Genomic DNA, 26962 nt, shown 5'->3' on the forward strand with positions numbered 1-26962 from the left:
GGCGAGAAAAGTTTTTTATTTTTTTAAAATATTTACTTGGCGCTTTTTTGATTTTCTTGACTCGAAATGCTTAAAATTATATATATTACATGCCGTATTTAAAAAAAATGAAGTTTCAGAACCAAGAGTTTGCACGGCTTGCAAAACTCGACGGGGTTTGTTTTAGAATTAGCCTTAGGACCCAAATCTCTAATTCTGGCGTATAATTAAAATTAAAACATTAAAACACTATACATAAGCAACATTTTTGTGCATATATGTCTTGTACCAAATGCTTTGGGAGATTTAAAAAAAAAAATGATTGTTTTACTTTTCACCCAAAGGTATTTGCTAAATTACTTTTAACACAAAACTATTTGTTTTTTTTTTATTTTTAACCCAAAACTTTTTATATTTTACCATCTATACTCACAACTTTTTTTGACATTCGTCCTTTATAGTTTTCATTTTTTTTGCAAATTTTTCGCTTTATGTTTCGTTCTAAATTTTGTGGGTTAACACATCGCAACGTGCGTGTGTGGTGTAACGTTTTTACGTTTCGTTCTAAACTTTGCGAGTTAACATGACGCAACGTGCGTGTGTGGTTCAACGTTTTTACATCGTCTATTATTTCCCCGTTTGACAAGTTCGACATAACGTGCAGGTCCTAGATCGACTTAGTTATTAATTTCCATGTTTAGCGTTTCGGTCTAATTTCTTCACATAAACACTCCGCAACTTCAATGTTGGTGGTTGTTGCGGTAATGTGGCATTGATGCTATTTGGCACAGTTTTACGCCCCCTGGGGGTTTTTCAAAGAAAACATGGTTATGCATATGGTTGTTGTAACTTTGGCTTTGGGGGTTTTTCAAAAAAAAAATGATTTTGTTACTTTTCACCCAAAAGTATTTCATAAATTACTTTTAACCCAAAACTATTTGGTTTTTTTTTTACTTTTAACCCAAAACTTTTTATCTTTTGCAATCTATCCTAACAACTTTTTTACTTTCAACTTTGGACCTTTATAGTTTTCATTTTCCGCAAATTTTTCGCTTTATGCTTCGTTCTAAATTTTGTGACTTAACACATCGCAACGTGCGTCTTTGGTTTAACGTTTATACATTTCGTTCTAAATTTTGCGAGTTAACACAACGCAACGTGCGTGTGTGTGGGTGAACGTTTTTACATCGTCTATTTTTTTCCCGTTTAACAGATTCAATATAACATGCGGGTCCTAAATCGATTTAGTTATAACTAAAAAATCTAGAATCCCCGCAGCATTGCGACGGGTGGTAATTCTAGTATACAAAAAATATTACTAGCCATCATATGATATAGTAAAATATATATTCTTATGATTGTACCCTACGCTAATGTTTAAAATATACTTTTGGTGAGATAATGACAGCCTTGATACCACGTGACCAGCAACAAATAGCTGTTAAACAAGCATATCTAAATCGTTGACCATGCGTTTTGCACATGGTTGGTTTTTTAATTAACTGATGCGTTTTGCACAAGGTTGGTTTTTTAATTAACATCTAAATCGTTGACCATGCGTTTTGCACAAGCTCCTATAAAAGGAATAGTGTGATATGAAAATGATCATCATCAATCGATAATGAAGTTTTTGTTCTCAGCTCACAAAGCTACCCAACGTTACCTCAATTCGCAAGGATATCGTCTTCATGGAGGCTATCGTCGGCGATTTTTCCATGCTTCGAACCCCATTGGGTTGTCAAAATCCTATCAAATGCGGTCTTCATCCTTATATACTGGCCATCAGTGTTACAGCACCTCGACAATCCAAGATGCGGCTGATTCCTCGAATAGGTTAGCAATAGAGGTGCACATTTTGGTTTTTTTGGATGCTGGTTAAAAAAAAGTTAGTAACTAAAGGTGAAACTAGCTATAAATCATAGGGTCCATCTGTGTAATTAACTCTATTTTCAAACATGTATCTCATGCATAGGTCTTGGTTCATTACTATCATTGCAGGTTGCCAAATAGTAACAAGATTGAAAACTATATTAACAATGTAGATCTTGAAATCATTTCAACAGAAACTGTCAAACCATCATCTCCGACTCCCCATCATCGAAGAACCTTCAACTTCTCTATTATAGACCAAGTAATGTACGATGTCTACATGCCTTCAATCTTCTTTTTTCCTAATACCGACGACAAGGCTAGTGTTACGGATGTTGTAACCAAAAGATTAAAACATCTTAAGGAGTCTTTGTCCGAGACTCTAACAAGATTCTATCCTCTTGCTGGTAAAATTATGGACAACTTGCATATTGAGTGTAACGATGAAGGAATCTATTATAGGGAAGCTAGAGTCAACCAAACACTTGAAGATTTTATACATCATGCAGACGATGAAAGAGTGAGAGAGTTGATGCCTGATAAACCTTACACCGCCGAATCTTCAATAGGGAATTATGTTATTGGGATTCAGGTAAATTTTAATAGTATTATCTCATGATAATGTTATGTGTAGAACACTTGATTCTTGTTTCTACAGGATCAATATATCAAGAACAAATTAATGAAGAATGAAACACAAAGAATTTTTTTCTGATGTGGGGTTTTCGTCCACTTCAATTGTTAACATATGATCGGTTTATATTCCTACTTCTAGACACCAACGCCACAATTTGAAGAATCGTTACAACTCTACTCTAATGAGTTTCTAATTTCTAACTTTACATAATAACCCTAATAAATAACAATTACATTCTTAACTCTAAATACAACTTTCTAGTAAATACATATATAACCCAAACTTGTCTTCTTCATCCTTAGGGTATGATTGGTATGGGGGCAATGGAATGGATGAGGTAATGGAATAGACAAATGAATGAAATGGATGTTTACAATTCCATTGTCTTGTTTGGTTACCATGTGAGAATGGAATTAATCATTACTTTGAGTTGTTTGATAGGCAGGAAAAGAGGAAGAAATAAAATTGGTGGTGAGTGGTGGTGGTGGTAGGTGGCGGGGGTGGTGGGTGGTGAATATCTTCACATGTGAATATCTTACTACATACCAAACACTACCTTATAATTGAGTCAACAATTGTTAGGGCAAACATTATATACCTTAGAAATTTTATTATTTAAGTCTTGGATAACAAGTTGAACTTGAGCTATGTTTATCAGGTGAATATCTTCACATGTGGTGGGATTGGGCTTTCCTCGAGTGCGTCACACAAGATATTTGATGGACAAAGTTTTAGTACGTTCATGAAAGCATGGACAACAACGGCTAGAGGTTCACCGAAAATAATTTCACCAAGTTTTGTTGCTTCCAAGATCTTTCCTAGCAATCCATGCTTCAATTTCCCATTGTCTCCCAAGTTATTGGCCACCAAAATGCTTAGAACAAAACGCTTTGTGTTCAATTCTACGGCTTTGGCTATGCTCAAGGCACAACTAGTAGCAAGCGCGAGCTCAACACATCCACCAACTCGCACGGAGGCCACATCTGTTGTAATTTGGAAGGCTGCTGCCAAAGCGGCATCAAAAGTAAGACCATTTGGTCCACAATCACCTCATGCTTTATTGTCATTAGTGAATATACGGCAAAGGGCATCACCACCTTTGCCCAAAGAATCCATTGGAAACCTTATTGCGACGGCCGGTGTAATATGTTTTCCTCATGGTCAACTTGATTTGCCAACCATGATGGGTGATTTAAGAGAATCAATAACAAGAATAGACTCCGATCACATTGAGTCCCAGAAGGGGGTAAAGGGACATGAGACATTCATTGAGGTATTGCAGAGATTGAACCAACTGATGGATGTGACCGCCGAAGGAAACTGCTTGGCGGCTACAAGCTTGTTGAACAGTGGAATGTATGACTTAGATTTCGGATGGGGAAAGCCAATTTGGTTTTATGTTATGAATCCTAGAGTTTCCAAGACTGTGGCGTTGAATGAAACGCTGAAGGATGGCGGTGTTGAAGCGATAGTCACATTGAGTCCAGATGAAATGGAGATACTCGAACGTGATTCAGAGCTTCTGTCCTATGCCACAGTCAACCCAAGCCCTCTTCGATTTGTTCATTAAATGACATTACTTTTATAATTACTATGTAAACATCAAGCATGACTGCATTGGCACATGTATTTTTTTACATGTTTACTCGCAAATGATTTAGTTTCTGCATGTATCAAATATTAATAATTTGTCATGATAATTTAAAATTTTTGTGCATTTTTAAAGATAGTAAGTAAAAAAGAAATATTGGATCTTTTTACCTGTGTTGTGTTTGGCTTGCACCAACATTACGTTTTAGCCCATTCAATTTCTTAATTGAGGAATTATGATTTTAGGTTTAACATCATGTTATTGCTTACGACTCACTTAAACCCATTTCCTACATCTACAAAACACATCAGCGGGAATAGTAGCAGGGAATAGTCTTTCCCTGCCATTAGTTCAAATGGGCGGCAGACATTTTCCTATTGGACCAACCAGTTTATTATTTTATATTCACTTTAAAATTACGATTTTACCTTCAGTTTAAAATTACGCTTTTCTCCCAACTTAAAAAATATAATAATCCTTTTGCCAGCAGCTCAAAATTACGATTTTGCCATCGGTTAAAAAAATTATGATTTTACCCACAGCTTTTTATTTTATACCCGCTTTAAAATTACAGTTTGGCCCCAGATTAAAATTACGTCTTCGCCCCCAGTTGAAAATAAAATTATGCTTTTACCCCAAGCTCAAAATTACGATTTTTCCTTCGGTTCAAAATTACGATTTCACCCTCAGTTTAAAATTACTTTTCTGTCCCCAGCTAAAAATAAAATTTTGGTTTTCCCCTATCTCAAAATTACGATTTTACCCCCAGTTCAAAATTATGATTTCCCCCAGTTCAAAATAAAAATATGACTTTACACCCAACTAAACCGAAAGTACGATTTCGCCCTCGGTAAAAAATTACGCTTTTACCCTCAGCCAAAATTACGTTTTCGCCCCAGTTCAAAATAAAATTTTGTCCCCCCCCCCCCGGGTTAAAATTACAATTTTACACCAGTTTATTATTTTATACCCACTTTAAAATTACGGTTTTGCCCCCAGTTTCAAATTACGTCTTTGCCCACAGTTTAAAATAAAATTATGCTTTTGCCCCCAGCTAAAATTTACGATTTTCCCCTCGGTTCAAAATTACGATATCACCCTCAATTCAAAATTCCGGTTTTTTGCCCCCAGTACAAAATAAAAATATATTTTTCCCCTAACTAAAAATTAGGATTTTACCATCGGGAAAAAAAATTGATTTTTCCACAAGTAAAAACAAAAATATGACTTTGCCCCCAGCTAAAAATCGTGTCAACGAGCTGCCTAACACTCTTTTCACTTTTCCTTTCTAGCAAAACTATAGTACTGTTTCTTTAATTGGTTAAGAATTATTCGGCCATCACCCCGCAACGCGAGCAGGGCATCACCTAGTTTACTACGTTCACAACTTAATTATAATCCACTTACATTCCACCTACCCGTTTTGACTTGCCACTATTCTTTGAAAAGAAAATTAATAAACCCAATATTGTATCGTCAAATAAACCCTCGTCATCCATACAATTCCGGCGACGCACCGGTCACTCACCGTCAATCATCCGTTTACTCCACTCATCACAGTACAAGTTTCGTTCTTCATAATTGCGATTTTTCAAACTTGTTTAACTCTTCAATTCGAATGATTTTATCATCAATTGTCACACCCACTTCGCCTCTCTTCCTTCATCAATCGCCCCTCAAATTCTCATTCTTAAGGTAAATCTTTTTATCATTTGTCATAACCAAAGAAGACCCTTTACCATCTTTATTTTTCAATATCACACCGTTTCTTTTTTTCATAACCAATAGCTTCACAGTTTGAATTAGTCAATATCACACCGTTTCTTTTTTTCATAACCAATAGCTTCACAGTTTGAATTAGTCAATTGAACGATACCCGTTTGAAAGTTGTCGGCTTTGTGGATTTTCGCTCGAGGTTTTGTTGTTTTGGAGGATTCGATCGGGGTGTTCAACAGTTTTATGTTTTTCTTCTTTGCACGCAAGGTGTTCGACGAAATGCCTAGGTGATTTTTTCGGGGTTTTTTAGCGTAGCGGTTCAATTACCTTTTGACCCATCAGCTGCGCTTCCTTTTGGGTTGGGTTTTCTTTATTGGTGGTGGCGTACGCGACATTATCTAAGTGTCGACTACGCTTACTTAGTTTTGTTATGGTTGGTTCTAATGGTAGCGATTTCTGGCCTTGTCCTTTCCGACGGTTTCATTGTTGCCCCGATGGCTTGGCGGGGGCTAAGGGATTCCCAAGGTTAATGGCACATATCAAGAGTCACCATTTGGGCTCAGACGAGAGGAAAGATTCTTTGAGATGTGCAATTGCTGACGATCTTAATCTTTTTACCTCTGTTTGTGAAGCTTTGAGGGTGTCCGGACAATGGTTATGTGGTGAGTGTATGTGCCCTCATGCTTTCAGTCGGGCGTGCCACCATGAGGATAAGGTTATTCGGTTTGTGCTAGGTGAGAGAGATGAACAGGGTTTTATTGTTGGCATCACTAGACCCGGTGCTGAAAACGTTGATACCTCGTCGGAAGAGTTGGGTGTAGATATTGCTTTGCTTGACCGTGTTTTCTCTCTCCCCATCAAGACTGTTAAGAGTATCCCTTAGTTGTCGTATGGCTTTTGCCCAAGTTTTAACTGCAGCTTTGGACAAGGTGGTCGCTATGCCTGATTCTGTTGAGGCATGGGTTCGACTTTTGATATTACCACGTTGCACCTTGCGGGTGTTCAAGCCTGTTGGTCGTCAGGACAAGAGGTCAGGCAATAGGAAGACGGGCCAATGCCTTAGCATCCAGCGGTCTTTGGCTCAGTGGGGTGATCGTGAGGGTTTTGCCACTCTTGTCCAGTCATTGTTTGATCAACCCGCGAGGGGGGTTACAGATGGAATCAAAAAGGGCACTGAGATTGATAATGAGTGTGGGGGGACCAATGTGAAACAATGTTTACGTAAGGTTGCTGATGGTCATTTCACTGCAGCGGTTAAGGTTTTATGCTCCTCGGGGGTCGCCCCTCTCAATAAGAATACTCTGGAGGCTTTAGTGGCTAAGCACCCATGTGTGCCCCCTCCTTCCATGCCTGCCTCCTTGCCTTCTGAGTCTCCTCTTGTGGTGGAGCCCGATTATGTGCTCGGGTGTATTAAATCTTTCCCCAAAGGTACGTCGTGTGGGAGAGACGGCTTAAGGGCCCAACATCTTTTAGATGCTTTTTGTGGGGAGGGGTCTGTGATTGCTGATAGTCTGCTTAGGGCTACTTCAGCTATGGTTAATTTGTGCTTGGGGGGGAGGTGCCCGAGGAGTCTGGCGGAGTTTGTTGCTTCTGCTCCTCTTACACCTCTTCTCAAACCGGATAATGGGATTAGGCCTATTGCTGTTGTGTCGATTTGGAGGAGGGTGATCTCCAAGGTGGCCATGAAAGGTGTTGGGAAGGAGATAGCCAAATACCTTGGCGATTTCCAGTTTGGGGTAGGGATTCCGTGTGGGGCTGAGGCCGTTCTTCATAGTGCGAACAGGTTCCTTAATCAGTACCACCAAGATGGGTCTCTTGCTATGCTTACTGTTGATTTTTCGAACGCTTTTAATTTGGTTGATAGGACAGCCCTACTGTACGAGGTAAGGAAAAGGTGTCCTTCTATTTCTACGTGGGTCGATTTTTTATATGGTCAACCAGCTAGATTATATGTGGGGGATGAGTTTATTTGGTCTACTACTGGCGTTCAGCAAGGGGACCCCTTGGGGCCCCTCCTTTTTGCCCTTGTTCTACATCCCCTTGTTCACCGAATAAGGGATCGCTGCAAACTTCTATTTCACGCCTGGTACCTAGATGACGGAACGCTTATTGGAGATGCCACCCAAGTGGCTAATGCTTTAGATATCATCAGAGCTGAGGGTCCTTCCTTAGGGCTTCAACTTAATATAAAGAAAACTGAAGTTTTCTAGCCAACCTGCAATGGTGTAAAGGTTCAGGAGGGCTTATTCCCTCGGGGGATTGGGAGGCCGGTGCTGGGTGTGAAACTCCTGGGGGGTGTCGTTAGTCGTGATGCAGAGTTTATTAGTAATATGGCTCTTAAAAGAGCGAACTGTGCAGTCAAGCTGATGAGGTGCCTTAAACGCCTACGGGACCCTCAGAGCGAGCTCCTCTTGCTTCGTTCTTGTATGGGTGTTGCTAAATTACTGTTTGGTCTTCGAACGTGTCAACCTTCTTTGGTCGGGGGAGTTGTCTCTGTTTTTGATGAAGGCCTCCGGGGAGAATTAGAGGACATTGTTGTTTGTGGGGGTGCTTTTTTTGGAGATCTCCAGTGGAGGTTGGCTTCTCTCCCGACCCGGTTCGGAGGCTTAGGGATTTGTACGGCCGAGGATGCCTCTTCATATGCTTTCGTGGCTTCAAGGGCCCAATCTTGGGGTTTACAAGATCACATACTTCGAGAATGTGGTGGGGATGTTTTAGACTCCGATTACAGGAGTGCGTTGGACCTTTTGCATAGTTCTCTTCCCGACCTTGATATTGGCGGTTTCTACATTAAAGACACCGCCCCTCCTAAATCCCAGAAAATTCTGGCGAATGCCTTATATGGCGAAATTGTCAAGAGGTTTGAAGAGAAGTTTGTCTTATCCCCTCGGCAAAGAGCTGTGTTTGAATGTCTACGTGCCCCACATGCTCAAGATTTTCTGTCTGTCGCACCTATTGAAGGCTTGGGGCAACACATGTCGGCTGTGGAATACCGTGCTATCCTTAGATACCGACTGATGATTCCTTTGTTCCCAGTTGACGAGCCATGTCCGGTATGCCGCAAAGCGTGTTTGGATTCTTTCGGCGAGCACGCGATTCACTGTAAAGAGCTACCAGGGTTTAAATATCGGCATGATTTGGTGAGAGATGTTTTATGTGATGTTCTTAAGCGGGCCGGGATCTCTGCCAAAAAGGAGGCTCCAGTAAATTTCCTGACTGACCCCTTAGAGGGGAGGTCCACTTTACGCCCGGCGGACATCCTTGTGTTTGGATGGGAAGGGGGGAAACACGCTTGTGTAGATTTAACTGGAGTCTCCCCCCTTGTCGGGCTCAAGGACAAGGGCTTTGTCGTAGGGCAAGCGGTGCTCAAGGCAGAGGCGAGCAAAGTGGCAAAACATGAGAAAGCCTGCCTGGAGAATCAACATGTGTTTGTCCCGTTTGCGTTTGATACCTTTGGTGGTCTCGCTCCTGACGCTGTGCGACTTTTGAATCGGGTTCAAAAAGTCGTTAATAGTAATTCTTCGTCGCTAAAGGTTTCAAACTTTGTATTTAGTAGAATTGGTTTTTCTATTCAAAAGGGGGTGGCGGCGCAACTTGTTGCCCGACTACCTACCATTGCTTTGTAATTGCCCTTTTCGTGTGGAATGTTATTACTTTATTTGCATAAAAAAATAAAAAAAAATAACATAACTTTTAAATTTAAGGTTTATGATTGATTACTTCTAATAAGCACCTGCTGTTTGCGGATAAAACTCTTTTAGTAGGGGAATAGAGTCGGGAAAATGCTTTTAATAGAATATGTATATATTAGGAAACTATTGTATATTGTTATTGTGAATATTGCTCCTAGTTTAGGCGATTCGATTACTGTACTATTTATATAGTATTGATAATAATGAGATGGCAAGGAATTTTACATCCAATCGATGGCAGACTACTGTCAGCAAGCCAAACACCTGGCCGATCAACTTGACAGTGTTGGCTCATCGGTTGATGATCGTATGCTTGTTCTCAAAATCCTAACCGGCCTCACCGAACAATATGACGGGACATCTACCGTGCTTCAGAATCGTGATCCGTTACCAGACTTTAATGAAGTCCGCTCTCGCCTGACCATGGAAGAAACTAAGAAAAAGAGACAGGCCACTCGAGCTGCTTAGTCTGCCGCCACAGCCCTTGCCGCCACTGTGAACGCTTCTGCACAAAATTCCACTCAACCGACCCCCTCCTACGCCTCCTCCGATCGCGGTCGTGGTCGGACTCGAGGTCGTGGACGTGGTCGGGGCCATGGTTTCTCCTCCCGTGGCCGAGGGTACCCTCAGCAAACCCACAATGTCACACCCCCAAAATCCACACGCGGAGTATCACCGCATGGGGGCGTGACATGACCAGGATCAAACCACCAATCATATTGAACATTGCAAGTATTAAATAAAATTCAACCCATCAATATAAAAGGTGGTCAAAACCAAACATAGTTAAAGTATAGCGGAAGCATAATTGTGAAAACCCAAACATGAGTATAAGTTCATAAAGTGTAAATGTTTGACATGGAACTCAACAGTTCATGTTCCCACAACAATCGTGCCTCCCGTGCGAGCTCCATGAGTACCTATAGTCCTGCAAGGCATGTAACAGAGAGTCAACAACTAGTTGAGCGAGTTCACAGTAAGCAAGTTCGTAATAGTAAGTTCATTGCATTATCATGCGTCATTAACTAAGTCATTTGTATGTTCATTTAGTGGGGGCTTCCCATGTGTATATGTACTAGACTAGGGGCAACCATAAGTGTTCTTCTTAACCCAAGAACAGTAGTACGTACGGAGTTTACGTAGGTTTTACGTAAGTGTCCTTCTTAACTCGAGGACAGTGGTACGCGGGGGTTTACGTAGGTTTTACGTAAGTGCTCTTCACAACCCGAGGCAGTAGTGAGTATTAGTTTACGTAGGTTTTACGTAAGTGTCCTTCGCAACCTGAGAACAGTGATAAGTACAAGTATACGTAGGTTTTACGTATGGGTCCTTCGCATCCGAGGACGATGGTAGATAGTCTAGTAACAGTGTTAGTACAAGTAATTGTTCAATCCCATTCCTTCAAATCCCATTCCCTACCCGTCGGGAATCCCATGCCTTGGTAAGAGTGTGAACTCACCTTGGTTTGCTCGGCAGAACACGAAAAGGTTACTTGAGCTAAGAGGGGTCAACCACGTCCTAACATGGTTACCATACGAGTCAGGTGTAGGTTCAAGTAGTGCACATATGTTTACACACAAGCTAACAGATTACGAACACATATTGATCATGGCAAACATGTATCATCTTAGCAAACATGGTTGATCAATACTAAACACATTAAACAGTATCATGCAAGTTTCCAAGTAAAACTCAATTGTGCGGTTCAGGTGCTTGGGCTGGTGATCTGGTTCAAGCCCAATAACCTTGTGCGATTCAGCATATGTAACCCAATTGGATGATCGGCCCAACCTGTTGTGCCTCCAGCACATCTTGTGCGACTCGTAACAGGTTGTGCGATCCAAAACATACCCGGCCCAGTTTACAATTAAGCCCAACAAAATACACAGCCCAAACAAAATACATTCACTGGTCTTGTGCGGCCCGGATGAACTTGTGCGACCGACCAGTCCTTGTGCGATTGGGATTGGGCTTGGAGGCCCAACAACGTAACAGTTTTAAGTAGTTTGTGTGTGGCCCAAGCCTTGTGCGATCGGCACTGTCTTGTGCGATCCACAAGTCTTGTTTGATCATGCATATTCTAGTTGTACACTATGCTTAATGTGATTGTACCAAGTCTTGTGCGACTGGCCCTTGTGCGATCCAAAGACTTGTGCGATTTAATAACTTGTGCGATCAGAACTTGTGTGTTCTGATCTTGTGCGATTGGTTATAAAATTCCGAATTTCATGCATATCAGTTACCCAATATCTAGCAAATCAATTCCAACAGTTTTCATTTTCTCATCAAATCGGTCAAACAATCAAACAGTTTCCAACTTGAATGTGGATCGATCAACTAAGGTTTCAACATCTAATCTTATGAACCCTAATCGAAATCAAAGCATGGACAATAATTTATCAAATCATATGAACATACAGCCGATTACATTCATTCGATCCTAAAACATCATGCAAACAATCCGAAATCAGGACATGATAGCCGATTAACACCTATTCTGTTTTAGATTATTATCATACAATCCGATTTACAAGAACATCATCATTCACACAAACAATTCTAGTTATCACATAAAATCATGGCACCCATAGTATCATCTAACAAAAACATTAACAGTGAAACACTAACCGATTGAGAGAAGGATAGGATCAATGATTGATCCGAACAAGAAAAGATCTTCGAGAGATGAGGGGCGATTGCTGTCGGCTTCAAGAGGAGAGAAAGAGAGTAGGGTTTGTGTGTGTTGTGTGTTTTGTAACTAATGAGAAAACAAAACCCTATCTTAGGTGATAGTATACGCATAAAAGGAGTGGGCCGAACCCTCCCTTGGGCTGCCCTTGGTTTCGGATACAAGAAATACGGCCCAAATGGGCTTGTGCGATTGAACGGGTGTTGTGCGGTCGGTTCGAATACATAATAACACATAACATAACATACATTCATTCAATTAATAAAGTTCACGTAATTACATAACGTTACACAAAGATAGGTTCGAAATACGAGTTGGCACATTATCCCCAAGTTGAAAGAAATTTCGTCCCGAAATTTGGTACGTACTCACTGAGGCAGCTAGTTAAGTTGCATGGTTTTCCTGGGGTGTCACATCCTCCCCCCGTTGATCTGGAATTTCGTCCCGAGATTCCGTGGTAGTTTCAGCCTCAGTAGTGGTTGTACTGTTCGCGAATAATTGGGGATACTTCTGCTTCATTTGGTCTTCGCGTTCCCAGGTGAACTCTGGGCCACGACGGGAGTTCCAACAAACTCGAACAAGAGGTATTCTGGTGTGCTTGAGGACCTTAACATCCCGGTCCGTGATTTCGACTGGTTCCTCGACGAATCGCAACTGTTCATCGATAGAGAGCTCCTTCAAAGGAACTATGAGGGTCTCATCTGACAGACACTTCTTCAGATTCGACACGTGAAAGACGTTGTGAACTGCACCGAGTTCTGCTGGTAGGTTTAGTTTGTAGGCCACTTTGCCTATTCTTTCTATGATTTCGAACGGTCCGACATACCGCGGATTGAGTTTACCCCGCTTGCCAAAACGAACCACACCCTTCCAGGGTGAGACTTTGAGTAGCACTCGATCCCCAACTTGGAACTCGAGTGGTTTCCTGAGCTTATCAGCGTAACTTTTCTGACGGTCACGAGCCGCCGCCATGCGTTGCCGTATCTATGCAATCCGTTCAGTAGCATCAACTACAAGTTCTGGACCTGTGATCTGACTATCCCCCACCTCTGCCCAACAGAGAGGTGGCATTTACGTCCGTACAATGCCTCGAATGGAGCGACTTGGATGCTGGTTTGGTAACTGTTATTGTACGAAAACTCCACTAACGGGAGATGCTTTTCCCAGCTGTTGCTGAAATCAATAACACACGCCTGAAGCATGTCTTCTAGAGTCTAGATAGTGCGCTCAGACTGCCCATTCGTCTGAGGGTGGTAAGCTGTGCTCATGTCTAATCGAGAGCCAAAAGATTTGTGCATTGCTTACCACAGTTCTGAAGTAAATCGTGCATCACGATCCGAAATAATGGAGGTTGGCACTCCATGCCTCGAAACAACTTCTTTCAAGTAGATGTCTGCTAAGGTAGAGAACTTATCCGTTTCTTTGATAGCCAAGAAGTGTGCAGACTTTGTGAGTCGATCCACGATCACCCAAATGGTATCGTTCCCACGTTGAGATCTAAGCAGGCCAGTAACAAAGTCCATGGAAATTTCCTCCCATTTCCGTTGTGGTATCTTTGGTTGCTGAAGTAGGCCTGATGGTTTCTGGTATTTCGACTTGACTCTCACACAAGTCAAGCACTTGCTAACGTATGTTGCTATGTGAGCTTTCATGCTAGGCCACCAATACGTAGTTCTGAGATCGTGGTACATTTTATCCGAACCTGGATGTACCGAGTAGCGAGACTTATGTGCTTCATCCATTACCAGCTCGCGTAAGTTGCCATATAGTGGGACCCAAATACGCCCCGTTACATAATAGGCGCCGTCTTCCTTCCGTTCTAATCATTGCCTTGAGCCACGCAAGGCTTCAGCCCTGACGTTTTCTGGTTTCAATGCTTCTACCTGAGCATCTCGTATCTGAGCAGGGAGACCAGACTGAATAGTAAGTTGTAGTGCTCGTACGCGCCTAGGCGTAGTGTCCTTTCGACTGAGGGCGTCAGCCACAACATTGGCTTTGCCTGGATGGTACTTGATGGCACATTCGTAATCATTAAGTAGCTCAACCCATCGACGTTGACGCATGTTCAATTCCTTCTGCTTGAAGATATGCTCGAGACTCCTGTGATCGGTGTAGATAGTGCACTTGGTACCGTACAGGTAATGTCGCCATATCTTAAGCGCAAAAACAACAGCTCCCAGCTCTAAATCGTGCGTGGTATAGTTCCGTTCATGAACCTTGAGTTGGCGCGAAGCATAAGCAATGACCTTGTCACGCTGCATTAACACACATCCAAGACCCTGAATGGATGCGTCGCAATAAACCACGAAATCGTCTGTGCCCTCTGGCAATGAAAGAATAGGTGCGCTACAGAGCCTGTCTTTTAAGTGCTGAAAAGCAGTTTCCTGTGTACTACCCCAACGGTAGGTGACACCCTTTTGTGTCAGTAGTGTAAGCGGCCGCGCAATTTTTGAGAAGTCTTTAATGAACCTTCTGTAGTAACCTGCCAAACCCAAGAATTGGCGTATTTCCGTTGGTGTACGTGGTGCAGGCCAGTTCCTGATCGAGTCTACCTTGGATGGATCCACATGAATCCCGTCCTTGTTTACCACGTGGCCTAGAAAGTGGACTTCGCGAAGCTAGAAGTCGCATTTCGAAAACTTGGCGTATAACTGTTCTGTTCGAAGGAGCTTCAAAATAAGTCGCAAATGCTGCCCATGTTCCTCCTGACTCTTGGAGTAGATCAAGATGTCGTCAATGAAGACAATCACAAACTTATCCAGGTAAGGTTTGCATACCCTGTTCATAAGATCCATAAAGACTGCCGGTGCGTTCGTTAGCCCGAATGGCATGACAAGAAACTCGTAGTGGCCGTAGCGAGTTCTAAATGCTGTTTTGGAGACGTCCTCATCCCGGACTCTCAGCTGATGGTAGCCTGACCTCAGATCTATCTTTGAGTAGTAGCTCGATCCTTGCAACTGATCGAACAAATCATCAATACGTGGAAGAGGATAGCGATTCTTCACTGTCACCTTGTTGAGCTCGCGATAATCTATACACATCCTGAAAGTTCCATCTTTCTTCTTTACAAACAATACTGGAGCTCTCCAAGGCAAAGAGCTAGGACGAATAAAACCCTTATCCAAAAGCTCTTGTAGTTGCTTAGACAGTTCTTCCAGTTCAGTTGGAGCTAAGCGATACGGTGCGCGAGCTATGGGTGCTGCTCCTGGAGCTAGTTCAATCTGGAATTCGACCTGGCGATGAGGCGGTAGCCCAGGTAAATCTTCAGGAAACACCTGAGGAAAGTCGCATACAACTGGGATATCCTCCAATCTCTTCTCTTTCGTTGATGCGTCAGTAACAAGTGCCAAAATGGCAGTGTGACCCTTTCGTAAACACTTTTGGGCCTTCCGGAAGGAGATGATGCCAATCACGACACCACTCTTGTCGCCTTGAACTTCGAGAGATTCCTTGCCAGAACGGGGAATACGAACAATCTTCTCCTTGCATAGGATCTCTGCTTGCTGTTGGGATAACCAGTCCATACCAATAACGATGTCGAAACTACCCAGAGTTATAGGAATGAGATCGATAGAGAAAGCCTGACCAGCGAGGATAAGATTACAACCCTGAACTATGTGTGTGGCCTGTAGACTTTTACCATTAGCTAACTCTACGACATGCTTAGTGTTCAGAAGTGTGGGTGTACGTTTGAGCATTTGACTAACTTTCAGAGACATATAACTGGTATCCGCACCCGAATCAAACAAAACAGTAACATAAAAGTCGTCGAGAAGAAACTTACCCATAACCACGTTAGGATCGTCCCTTGCGTCACCCAGCCCCAGCACAAATGCACGACCCCTAGCGCCGTTGTTCCCATCATTGTTATTTCCCCCGTTGTTGTTCCCATTGCCTTGGTTATTGTTGTTGTTGTTGTTGTTGTTCTGGTTTCGGTTTAACTGGGGGCAGTGTCTCTTGAAGTGACCTTCAGCGCCACAATGAAAACATCCCTTGTTGCCCTGTTGCTGATTCTGTGGTGTTTGCTGCTGCTGCTGGTTCTGAGTTACAGGCCGTGGGCTCCTACAATCCTTGGCCTCATGTCCCATCTTGAGACACCTCTGACAACGACCCTTGTTGCACTGGCCACTGTGGTGTCTGTTACAATTGCTGCACCTTGGGTGATTTCCTCGATACGCAACCCTTCCCTGATTACCCGAAGATTGTTGAACAGGGCTCTGATAGTTGTCAGTCTTTCGCTGCTGCACCTGTGACTGAACTGTAGCTGAACCCTTGCTGGAATCCCCATCCCATTTCCTCTTGTTGTCACTGGGAGTAGTAGGAGTAGCAGAGGTGGTAGCGGTAGTAGTAGCACTGATACGTTTTGGCAGCCTGTTCTGATCCACTGCCTGATCTGTGAGGCGATGAGCAAGACGTTGAATGTCCTGGACATTATCGAGGTTAGCCGATGTCACATGGCTCTGGATCTCTGGCGCTAGACCCTTGAGATACAACTCAATGCGCTTGATTGGAGGGTCCACCATAGTTGGACACAAGATGGCCAGCCCGTTCGACTGTTTGGTATAAGCTTCAATTTCCGACCCCGTCATTTTCAAATGAAAGAACTCCACTTCTAGCTTGTGGATGTCATCACGTGTGCAGTATTCCCTCTTGATAAGTTCCTTGAAATCATTCCAAGGAGTGGCGTTAGCAGCTGCCAGCCCTAAAATCTGAACTTGCGCATTCCACCAAGTCAGCGCAATGCCGTCTAGAGTACTAGTGGCGTACTTTACCCTGCGAGCCTCAAGGCATTCACACATGTTGGTGCACTTCATCTGTTGATTTCGTCTTGAATCAAGTTTTAGTCTTAGAATGTTAGATTAGGGTTCATTGTACGAGAAAACAGGAGATTGTATGTGTATAGTGAGTTAGGTCCGCTTATATGGTCATTAGGAAGTAGGTCCGCTTATACGTACACATGTAGGTCTGCTTATATGGACATGTCCATATAAGCGAACCACCATGCCCTATATAAGGGACACATGAGCGGATCTAGACAGCAGCGGTAGGTGTGGTCTTGTATGGTACGGCGAAGCCCTGCCAAATCGTCTCCAGAGCTTGTAACCTGTTATAAAGTGCAATAAACAGAGACAAATTAGTGAAATCAAGCTAAACGAAGACCGAATCAATGAATTCCGCCTCTAATTCTGTCTAAGCACTCTTCTGATCGACTCGTCAGGTCGTCTAACGATCCTACATGTGGTATCAGAGCTCAGGAGGAAGAGTTCTTATTGTTTGGCTCGTTTTCGCTCAAAAATTCTGATTTCTACACCTTCTTTCATCATTTCAGAGAGTTTTACCGGTCAAAATTGGATAAAAATTTCACAGATTGTGTGTTATTGGACGTAGACAAACCCTGGAAAGTTTTGGACCAAAATACGGACTAAAATGGGTGAAATCATCTTCGGACTTAGATCCGCTTATTCGGACATTTGGTAGATCCGCTCCAAAGACAAGCTCAAGTCCGCTTTTGTGACCATTCAAGTTCGCTTATTTGGACACATTTTCAGTAGATCAGCTTCAAATTGCGCTTAGGTCCGCTTGTAAGGTTCGCTTGTAAGGTTTGCTTGTAAGGTTCGCTTATAAGGTTCGCTTATTGTTACATATCAGTGGTTCGCTCTTGTGGTCCGCTTATCTGAATGAACTGGTCCGCTTTTGTGTCACATTAAGTGAGGTTCGCTCCAAGTGCACATCAGCAGTTTCGCTTGTTTGGTCAGTACAAGTAGTTTCGTTTCAAGTGCGCCTCAAGGTTTTGCTTATCCAGTGAACATTCTTACTAGATCCGCTTCAAGTGCACATCTTGCAGTTTCGCTTATAAGACACTTGTTTTTTAAATAAAAAATCTAAAAAGGTGTTGGATTGATAAAAAATGGAAATGGTTTTTGATGAACAAGAAAACAATAAGCTTGAAAGTTTAAATAATTGGTATATGAGAACTGTGGATACCAATTATAGAAATGTGAGTACGGACATTCGGGTTAAAAGTTTTGAACATTTCATGTGTCAAAAGGATGAAACGTTGAATGAGATGGAAATACGGTTTAAAATTTTAATGGACAATTTGAGGATCAAGGGTATTAGAATATCAAATGATGAACAAATGTCGAAATTGACAAATGCATTACCTGCTAAATGGGATGAATTCTTGGTTGAGCTAAAAAAAAGATTTTTTTCAAGAACTTTATCCAAAACAATTCTTTAATGAGGTTAATGCAGAGTTTCGTAAGGAATGTACGAAAAGGAAGGAATTTTTAAATGAAATGGAAAAGAATTTACAAAAATTGGAATTGGATGTACTTACTGAAATTGATAAAAGAATTCGTGTGTGTCTTGTAACAAAGAGTAGTCTGAAATATGATATTAAAAGGAAATGTTATATTGATGAAAGTATGAATCATTTTGATTTCGTTAAACTCTTTTGTGCAGGAATATACAAGATGGAAACAAATGATATTCCAAAGAATGAAGAACTGTGAAGAATGAAACAGTATGCTCAAAATGTGACAACTTTAAGACTAACAATGACAAACTCTTGAAGGATGCGGAAAGTTTGACATTGGAAGTCAAGAAGTTGAAAGATGAGAAGCAAACTGATGAAAAACAGATTCTTATGGTTCAGGAAATTTGTGAGAAACTGAAAGCTGAAAATGACAAACTGTTAAGTAAATTGAACAGTTTGACATTTGAAAACAAGATGTTGAAAGATAAAATAGAAGTTTTTGAAATTGAAAAATTAAAAAATGAGAAAGAATTTCAAAGTCAATTAAAAATTCTTGAAGATGGGAGAAATGTTTTTAGTCAAAACAACATCGAAAAGCAAAAAATGATAAATTCCCATCTTCAGAAAATTATCAAACTTGAAAAAGAAGGTGAATGTGCTCGAAAGAAAATCGAAGAGTTAGAAAAGAGTTTGAAAGAAAAAAAAATCTTCAGAAGATGAGGATTTCTAGATTAAGCTGGAAAACAAGAATCTGAAAGCAAATGAAACGAAATTTCAAGAACAAATAAAAGTTTTGGAAAATGAAAATATTGTTCTTGAAAACATGAAAAATGTGAATGAAAAATCAATCAAGTCTCATCTTGAAAGAATATCTCAGCTTGAAAATGAAGCCGAGAATTCAAGAAACAAGATTGATGAACTTGAAAAGAAATTGATAAGTTTTGTGACTGCATTAGACAGTTTGAATTTTCCATGTCCGAAACCAATCAATTCAGTTCCAATAAGTGACAATGTCACAAACTTTGACAATGTCAAAGTTGAAGATTGCGATGAGAAATCTGATGATGTAAATGAAAAATTAGAAAAACAAAAATTGTTTTTGAAATTAAAAGAAAAATTTCAGAAAACTGTTCTACAATCGACTGAAAAGGGAGAATGCTCTAAGCAAAAACCTTTGAAGAAGATAGTGGAACAAAAACAAAAAGATAAAAATTTGAAAAATGTTCAAAAAGATAATAAAAGTTCATCAGATCGATCACCCAATCGCAATTAAAAATTACAAAAAGTAAAAAATGAAAACTCAAAAGGTGTTGGTAATAAGTGGTGCAGGTCGGACCACAGTGTTCAAAAGCCAAATCCAGCAAACGTGAGGAAAGAATATCACCAAGCCAGACAATGCTATGATCTGAGCGTTTGGTGTAAAGGTGGTATACGGTACGATAACAGGGTGTGTTACCGATGCGGTTATCAAGGACACATTGCTGTTAACTGCCAGAGTTGGAGTTTTGAAATGAGAAGATGCTATAACTGTCAAATCAAAGGTCACATTGCCAGAGATTGCCCAAGGAGATCGAATGAAAGATTGAGGGCTAAGTCTCAGAAATTGGCAGAGATTCCAGTCAAAGTCAAGCCCCATGAACAGAAGGTTCTAAAACCTAAAGTTCAAGATCAGACAAGTCAAGAAAAGAAAGTTAAACTTTCACAGGGGCAGAAAGACAGACTGAGGAAAAAGAGGAAGAAGGCGAGAGAGTATCTCGAGAAGATCTTGTCCTCGGGTTCATCTGTTGGTAAAAATAATAGTTCTGATGAATCGACTCCCTCAAATGCAAAGTCAAGCCAGGCGAATTCATTGGATACAAATCTGAGGACAAAACAGGAAAAGAAGAAGATGAAAGGTGTCGGCGATGAATCTGGCTCATCTAAGTCAGATAAGCCACACTCAGGCAATGATTCTGGTTCGTCAAAGCCAGAGGAGCCATTGGTTGAGGTAAAAAAGGAGAATTCAGGTTTAACAATGGATGATGTAAACTTTCCACCATTGTTGAACAAGAATTCGAAATCACCCAAGGACCGTCAGGCTTGGGTGAATCTGTTTAGAAAAACCTGACTTGCCGGAGATCCCAAGTTGGTAATCGTGGATCATGAATCGGCATCATTCATTATCATGTTTGTATAATGTATTTGAGAAGCTTTGCAGGAATTGCCGGAACTCCCAGGTTTGTAAGTGTGGAGTAGGAATCGGTGTTACACCCTGGCTTTGCGGAAGCATGGTTAATTTTGGTGTGACTTCTTAATACCATAGCTTAATCATAGCAAAGCTATATGAAATAAAAACCATGCAAGATCATCCATAGGCTTAAGTTGTAAAACAAAAGTAACAGAACATTGTCTTGGAAACTACAACATGGTAATATAAGACATTGTTGTGAAAGACATAAACACCATCATGAAATAAACACAGTTTAAGAACTGTGACTCGTCCAGGAAAAAGTCACATCCCTTAAACTTGGATGACCTCGGAACCCATATGCAGCGGGAAAACTTAAGATACCGCGCCAGATCTTTAGTTCCCTGAAATACATGTAAGTTGGAAAAATCAACAATAATGTTGAGCGAGTTCATGTGTAAGTGAGTAAGTAAAACCTTTGTATGTATAAAAACCCTGGTATGTAGCAAATAAGGAAAAAGAGATCACCAATGGTTTGCAAGGCCATTGATATGTGTGAAGTGCAAGTAGGAAGACTCAACCCTAGCGGATTTTGCGTTGGGCACAAAGTCACCCCAAGGTCCGTTCTGTTGGGCCTGGGGTTGGGCTCGCTACACCCAGATAGATCTACCGCTTACGTCCCTCGGTCCTACAATGAGGATTAATGGACTCCAGTTCCCGCCTACCCACTCACATGATCTAAGTAGTAACCCTCCTTACGCTAACCATACCATGTAAAAAGTACTCATAATCATAGTAACATGTATTTCACCCCCGCAGTTTAGAAAACTGAAAACAGTTAAGAGAAAAGGGGGACATGAACTCACTGTAATGCGTCCTCGATAACAGCAACTCAAACTTGGTCTGCAGCACGACAACCTACAACGTGCTAATATCTATTAGACGAACGGTCGTGCCTTAACTTAGAGTTTTAACGTTCTTGGGGAAATAGTTAGACAACTATTTCGTGTTTATATTTCTTGGTAACCTTATAAATAGATTCCTTCCCAAGGATGGGGTATTCGTACATGTATTATGTATTTGGTGACTTAAAGTATTGACAAAATATATTTACAAGTCTCATATCCAACACTTTAAAGTTTTATGTCAAAACTCATGGCGAGGTTTAATTCCGAGAAATAAAGTTAAACATACTTGTTAGAAAAATAATTTTTCTAAGTCTTGGCATTTTTAGAAAAATTCGCCAGAATTTCCCCTAGAAACGGGAGTGTCCGTGCTAATACTCACATCTCTTTTCTTTTTGAAATCAACCCATGATCATCAACAATCAACCCTTACGTTTTAACACGCAAAATGCTACCCTTGTCGTTTCAGTTTCAATATGTGAAAAACTAGACTGTTTTCGGACGAGTAAATAAAATACTTAACTTATTCCAAAAATTCCCAAATTTTTGCGGAACGTCCTAATCGACCCACAAATTATTGTGTAAAAATATCGGGGTCTAGTTCATTATCAATAATTTATAGAAAATCGTTTACCAAACTGTGATCAGATTTGTTACATTCTGATCACAGTTTACGGAAAAATTCGTCAAAAATTCCTCGTAAGTCCGTTAGACAAAATTCCAGTTCGAGGGTGACAAGTACATCAGTGACCATCTATGGTATGAGTTTTAGGGGCTGGTTCAATTCAGGTTTTAAGTTGTGATCGAAAACGCACCGCCCAATTTACTGTAGTAAAAATCAGCCTTAGTTGCTGTCACGAAAACAGACTTTTAAAATAGTAACCGACCTCAGAAAAATACAATTCCAGCGCCATTTTCTTCGTTTTTCGAAAAGACACGATTTAGGCTCTAGAAATTTCATTTTTCGATTTATTAAAGTCCGTTTACAGCCTGTTGAAGGCGGCTGAAAAAGTACATCAGCATGCTATTTTAAAGTTTAAATGTTATTAAATCGTGTTACAAGTGTCCGATTAACGGGTTTAACAAGAAACCAACTTTTAAACATCAAGTATGATTTAACCAACCCTCAAACCGACAAGGTTCCGCTTCCTAAATCAGACACAAGTAAACTTTTATGTAACTTTTATATTCTTTATTTTTGTTTAACATCTACTCGTCTATTTGATCTTTAGTGATTTATCAACAAAACATCCTACTATAAATCATAACTTTGAACAAGATGAACCAAGTGTAAAGAAACTTACTACTAGCCTCTAGCTAGGGACGAAAACTAATGAAGAAATGTGAAGAAAAGATGGTGTAAACGGCTAGAACAATGCTCCTTTGAGAGTCCTTCAAGATGTAACCTCCATTGATCCTTCTATGCTTTGAATGAGACTAGATAATGAAGAAGATGGGAATGTTGGAAGGTGGTTGGTTTCGGTTATGTGTAACCGTGAGAAGAGAGAGAGAGGTAAGTGAAATGAGGGGTGAAAGATAGAGAATGGTGATTGTGATCTTGTCTTACTTATAGTGATCATTGCTTATATTTTGTTTACTTACACAAGCATAATCTAATCAAATAAGAAAACAAATCAAGTAGAAGATATGAGGTATGGAAATGGTGTTTGTGTGGGTCCATGAAATCGGTTATATGGGGGGAATTTAGTGTAAGATTGTAACTAAAATGTAACATGAGTTATATTTCTAGTAAAATATTCATGTAAGATACTTTGATGATTTAAAACGGGTATTATGGCAAACGGGGATCATGACTAGCTAAAAATAATAAAGCAAAGTGTTTGACAAAAATTTAGTGTCTCGGGTAATATCCGGTTATCCGGTTAGGTAACGTCCCGTTAAAATGTGTAATTAGTCCAACAAGGATCCTTTATATAAATTCTTGCAACACAAATTATTCCCGGCACTTAGGAAAATACACGGGACCGTTCTGCAATGTTTTTGCACTTTATTAGTAATTTAAAATGCTGAGTTTTATATTAAAGCGCAGAATTTTGTACTTAAAGTACGTTTTAGGCACATCCGGTCACTATAAACTTCACCTAGTGACGCAGTTCTACAATCCTCACTTCCCTACACTCACTACTAGTGTAGTAATCTATTCCCGGGCTCGTACTAGCCTTAGAGGCAATGTCTGCCTGATGCTGGTTATGTCAGCATGTTTGATGGGTATCCCGTATAGTGTGCTCACTGTGCTTTTTGTGCATCAAGGTTGTCACTGGTGCTTGTGCATAAATAATAGAGTGACAGTATAAAATGTGATGCTTGAGCATGTATGTATCAGAAATCAGTAAGCAGTTTAATCACAGTTGTAAGCAAGCACAGTAATTAAGCGGTAATTAAATATTAATTAATTTGTACGGATACCTGGTTTGGTGAGGGTTGTCACATTCTCCCCCCGTTAAATAAATTTCGTCCGGAAATTTAAGTTCTGCTACAAGATGCAGGGTTCTTAGGAAACAAACGGGGGTATTTCTCTTTCATTCGATCCTCATGTTCCCACGTGAATTCAGGTCCATGCCTAGCATTCCAACGAACTTTGACGAGTTTGACACTGCTCCTGCGAGTTTTATTAACTTTCCAATCCGTGACCTCAACAGGTTCTTCAGTAAAGTGGAGCATGTTGTCGATATGAACTTCGTCAGCAGGAATGATCACTGTATCTTGTGTTGGACTTTTTCTCAAATTGGATACATGGAATGTATCGTGAACACCATGGAGTTCAGCAGGTAGGTCCAACTTGTAGGCTACAAGCCCAATCCTTTGCAGAATCCTGAAAGGGCCAATGTAACGCGGATTCAACTTCCCACACTTTCCGAAGCGTGCCACCCCCTTCCAGGGTGAAACTTTAAATAAAACCATATCTCCAACTTAGAATTCCAAATGTTTCCGGTTTGGATCTGCATAGGCTTTCTGTCTTTCGCGAGCCGCTTCGATGCGTTTTCGAATCTGCGCAATCTTCTCTGTTGTTTCTTGGACGATTTCGGGACCAACAAGCTGCCTATCACCTGCGTCAGCCCAACATAGGGGTGATCGACACTTGCGTCCGTAAAGAGCTTCAAATGGCGCGGCTCCAATACTAGTGTGGTAGTTGTTGTTGTATGAGAATTCAGCCAATGGTAAATGCTTATCCCAGCTACCACCAAGATCCATTACCCATGCTCTCAGCATATCCTCCAATGTCTGAATAGTTCTTTCACTTTGGCCATCATTTTGCGGATGGAATGCAGTGCTCAAATTCAATTGTGAGCCAAAAGCTTCTTGGAAGGATTGCCAAATCCTTGATATGAAACGTCCATCTCTATCAGAGATGATCAAGAGAGGCACTCCATGACGTGCAACGATTTCTCTCATGTATATTTCCGCAAGTTTACTAGTATTGTCCTTCTCTTTGATTGGCAAGAAGTGCGCGGACTTTGTTAGGCGGTCAACTATCACCCAAATAGTATCATGACCCCTGGGCGTCTTGGGCAGTTTCGTTATAAAGTCCATTGAAATTTGTTCCCATTTCCACTTGGGAATTTCGGGTTGTTGCAGAAGTCCCGAAGGTTTCTGGTATTCAGCTTTCACCTTGGCACACGTCAAGCACTTGCTAACATAAACAACAACGTCGCCCTTCATCCTGGGCCACCAATAATAATCCTTAAGATCCTGGTACATCTTATCCGCACCGGGATGAATAAAGTACCGTGATTTGTGTGCCTCGTCAAAAATAACTTTTCTCAACCCACCAAACAGAGGAACCCAAATCCTTTTCATAAAACATAACGTTCCTTCATTGTTTGGTACTAATTGCTTCCCCATCCCACGGAGGTATTCTTCTTCAAAGTTTCTTTCCTTAAGAGCTTCCTTCTGCGCGGCACGAATGCGCAGGGAAAGATCTGTCTGGATGATCATCTCCAAAGCCCTAACCCTTATGGGTTTGATCCTTTCTTTACGACTTAGGGCATCGGCGACCACATTTGCCTTCCCTGGATGGTACTTTATCTCGCAGTCGTAATCGTTCAACAATTCGACCCAACGTCTTTGTCTCATGTTCAGCTCTTTCTGGTTGAATATGTGTTGTAAACTCTTGTGGTCTGTGAAGATTGTACACTTCGTACCATATAGGTAGTGTCTCCAGATCTTTAATGCAAATATTATTGCGCCTAGTTCCAAATCATGCGTGGTATAGTTCCTTTCATGTACTTTCAACTGGCGTGAGGCGTAAGCTATAACTTTCTGGCGTTGCATCAACACGCAACCCAATCCTTGACGTGAGGCGTCACAGTATACCACGAAATCATCTGTACCTTCCGGTAGTGCTAAGATTGGCGCATTGCAGAGCTTATCCTTCAACAACTGAAATGCTTCCTCCTGTTTGATTCCCCAGTCAAACTTCTTATCCTTTTGCGTGAGGAGTGTCAGTGATTGAGCGATTTTTGAAAAATCCTCAATGAACCTTCGATAGTAACCAGCCAAGCCTAAGAATTGTCGAATCTCGGTTGGCGTCTTTGGAGTTTCCCAATTTTTGATTGCTTCAATCTTGGTAGGGTCCACATGAATCCCATCCTCATTCACCACATGTCCAAGGAATTGGACTTCACGTAGCCAAAACTCGCACTTCGAGAATTTGGCATACAACTGTTCCTTTTCCAGCAACTCCAGAATAGCTCTTAAGTGATGTTCGTGTTCAGCCTTTGTCTTTGAATAAATCAAAATATCGTCGATGAATACAATCACGAACTTATCTAGATACGGCTTGCAGACTCGGTTCATTAGGTCCATAAAAACAGCAGGCGCGTTGGTTAGCCCAAACGGCATAACTAGGAACTCGTAATGTCCGTAACGAGTTCTGAAGGTTGTTTTCGGGATACTCTCCTCTTGTATCCTTAACTGATGGTATCCAGATCAAAGATCGATCTTTGAGTAAAAGCTTGAACCTTGCAGTTGGTCAAATAGATCATCGATCCTTGGCAAAGGGTATCTATTCTTGATCGTCAGCTTATTCAACTCCCGGTAGTCGATACACATACGAAAACTACCGTCCTTCTTCTTGACAAACAGGACCGGAGCTCCCCAAGGTGAGAAGCTTGCTCGGATAAAACCTTTGTCAAGTAACTCCTGGAGTTGTGTCGACAATTCTTGCATCTCTGAAGGTGCAAGTCTATAAGGTGCCTTAGCCACAGACGCAGCGCCTGGAACTAAGTCAATACGGAACTCCACTTGCCTCTGGGGCGGCAATCCTGGCAAGTCTTCTGGAAAGACTTCAGGATATTCCCTCACGACGGGGATGTCTTCGATTTTCGGCTCAGCAGCTTTCTTATCTACAATGTGTGCCAGGAAGGCAGCACATCCCTTTTGTAAACACCTTCGCGCTTTCAAGCAGCTGATAATCCTCAAAGGCGTATCATGCTTT

At 41.2% G+C, this 26962-nt stretch overlaps 1 protein-coding gene across 1 annotated transcript; it reads left to right on the forward strand.

Annotated features, from left to right (window-relative positions):
• Nucleotides 1-1592: 1592 nt before the first annotated feature.
• LOC110908235 (stemmadenine O-acetyltransferase) lies at nt 1593-4210 on the forward strand. The gene is made up of 3 exons (XM_022153153.2): nt 1593-1812; nt 1978-2440; nt 3144-4210. The coding sequence occupies exons 1-3, from the start codon at nt 1601-1603 to the stop codon at nt 4053-4055; spliced, it is 1587 nt and encodes a 528-aa protein (XP_022008845.1). The 5' UTR covers nt 1593-1600; the 3' UTR covers nt 4056-4210.
• Nucleotides 4211-26962: the final 22752 nt, after the last annotated feature.

Source organism: Helianthus annuus, chromosome 14 (assembly GCF_002127325.2).
Source record: "Helianthus annuus cultivar XRQ/B chromosome 14, HanXRQr2.0-SUNRISE, whole genome shotgun sequence".
Lineage (NCBI taxonomy): Eukaryota > Viridiplantae > Streptophyta > Magnoliopsida > Asterales > Asteraceae > Helianthus > Helianthus annuus.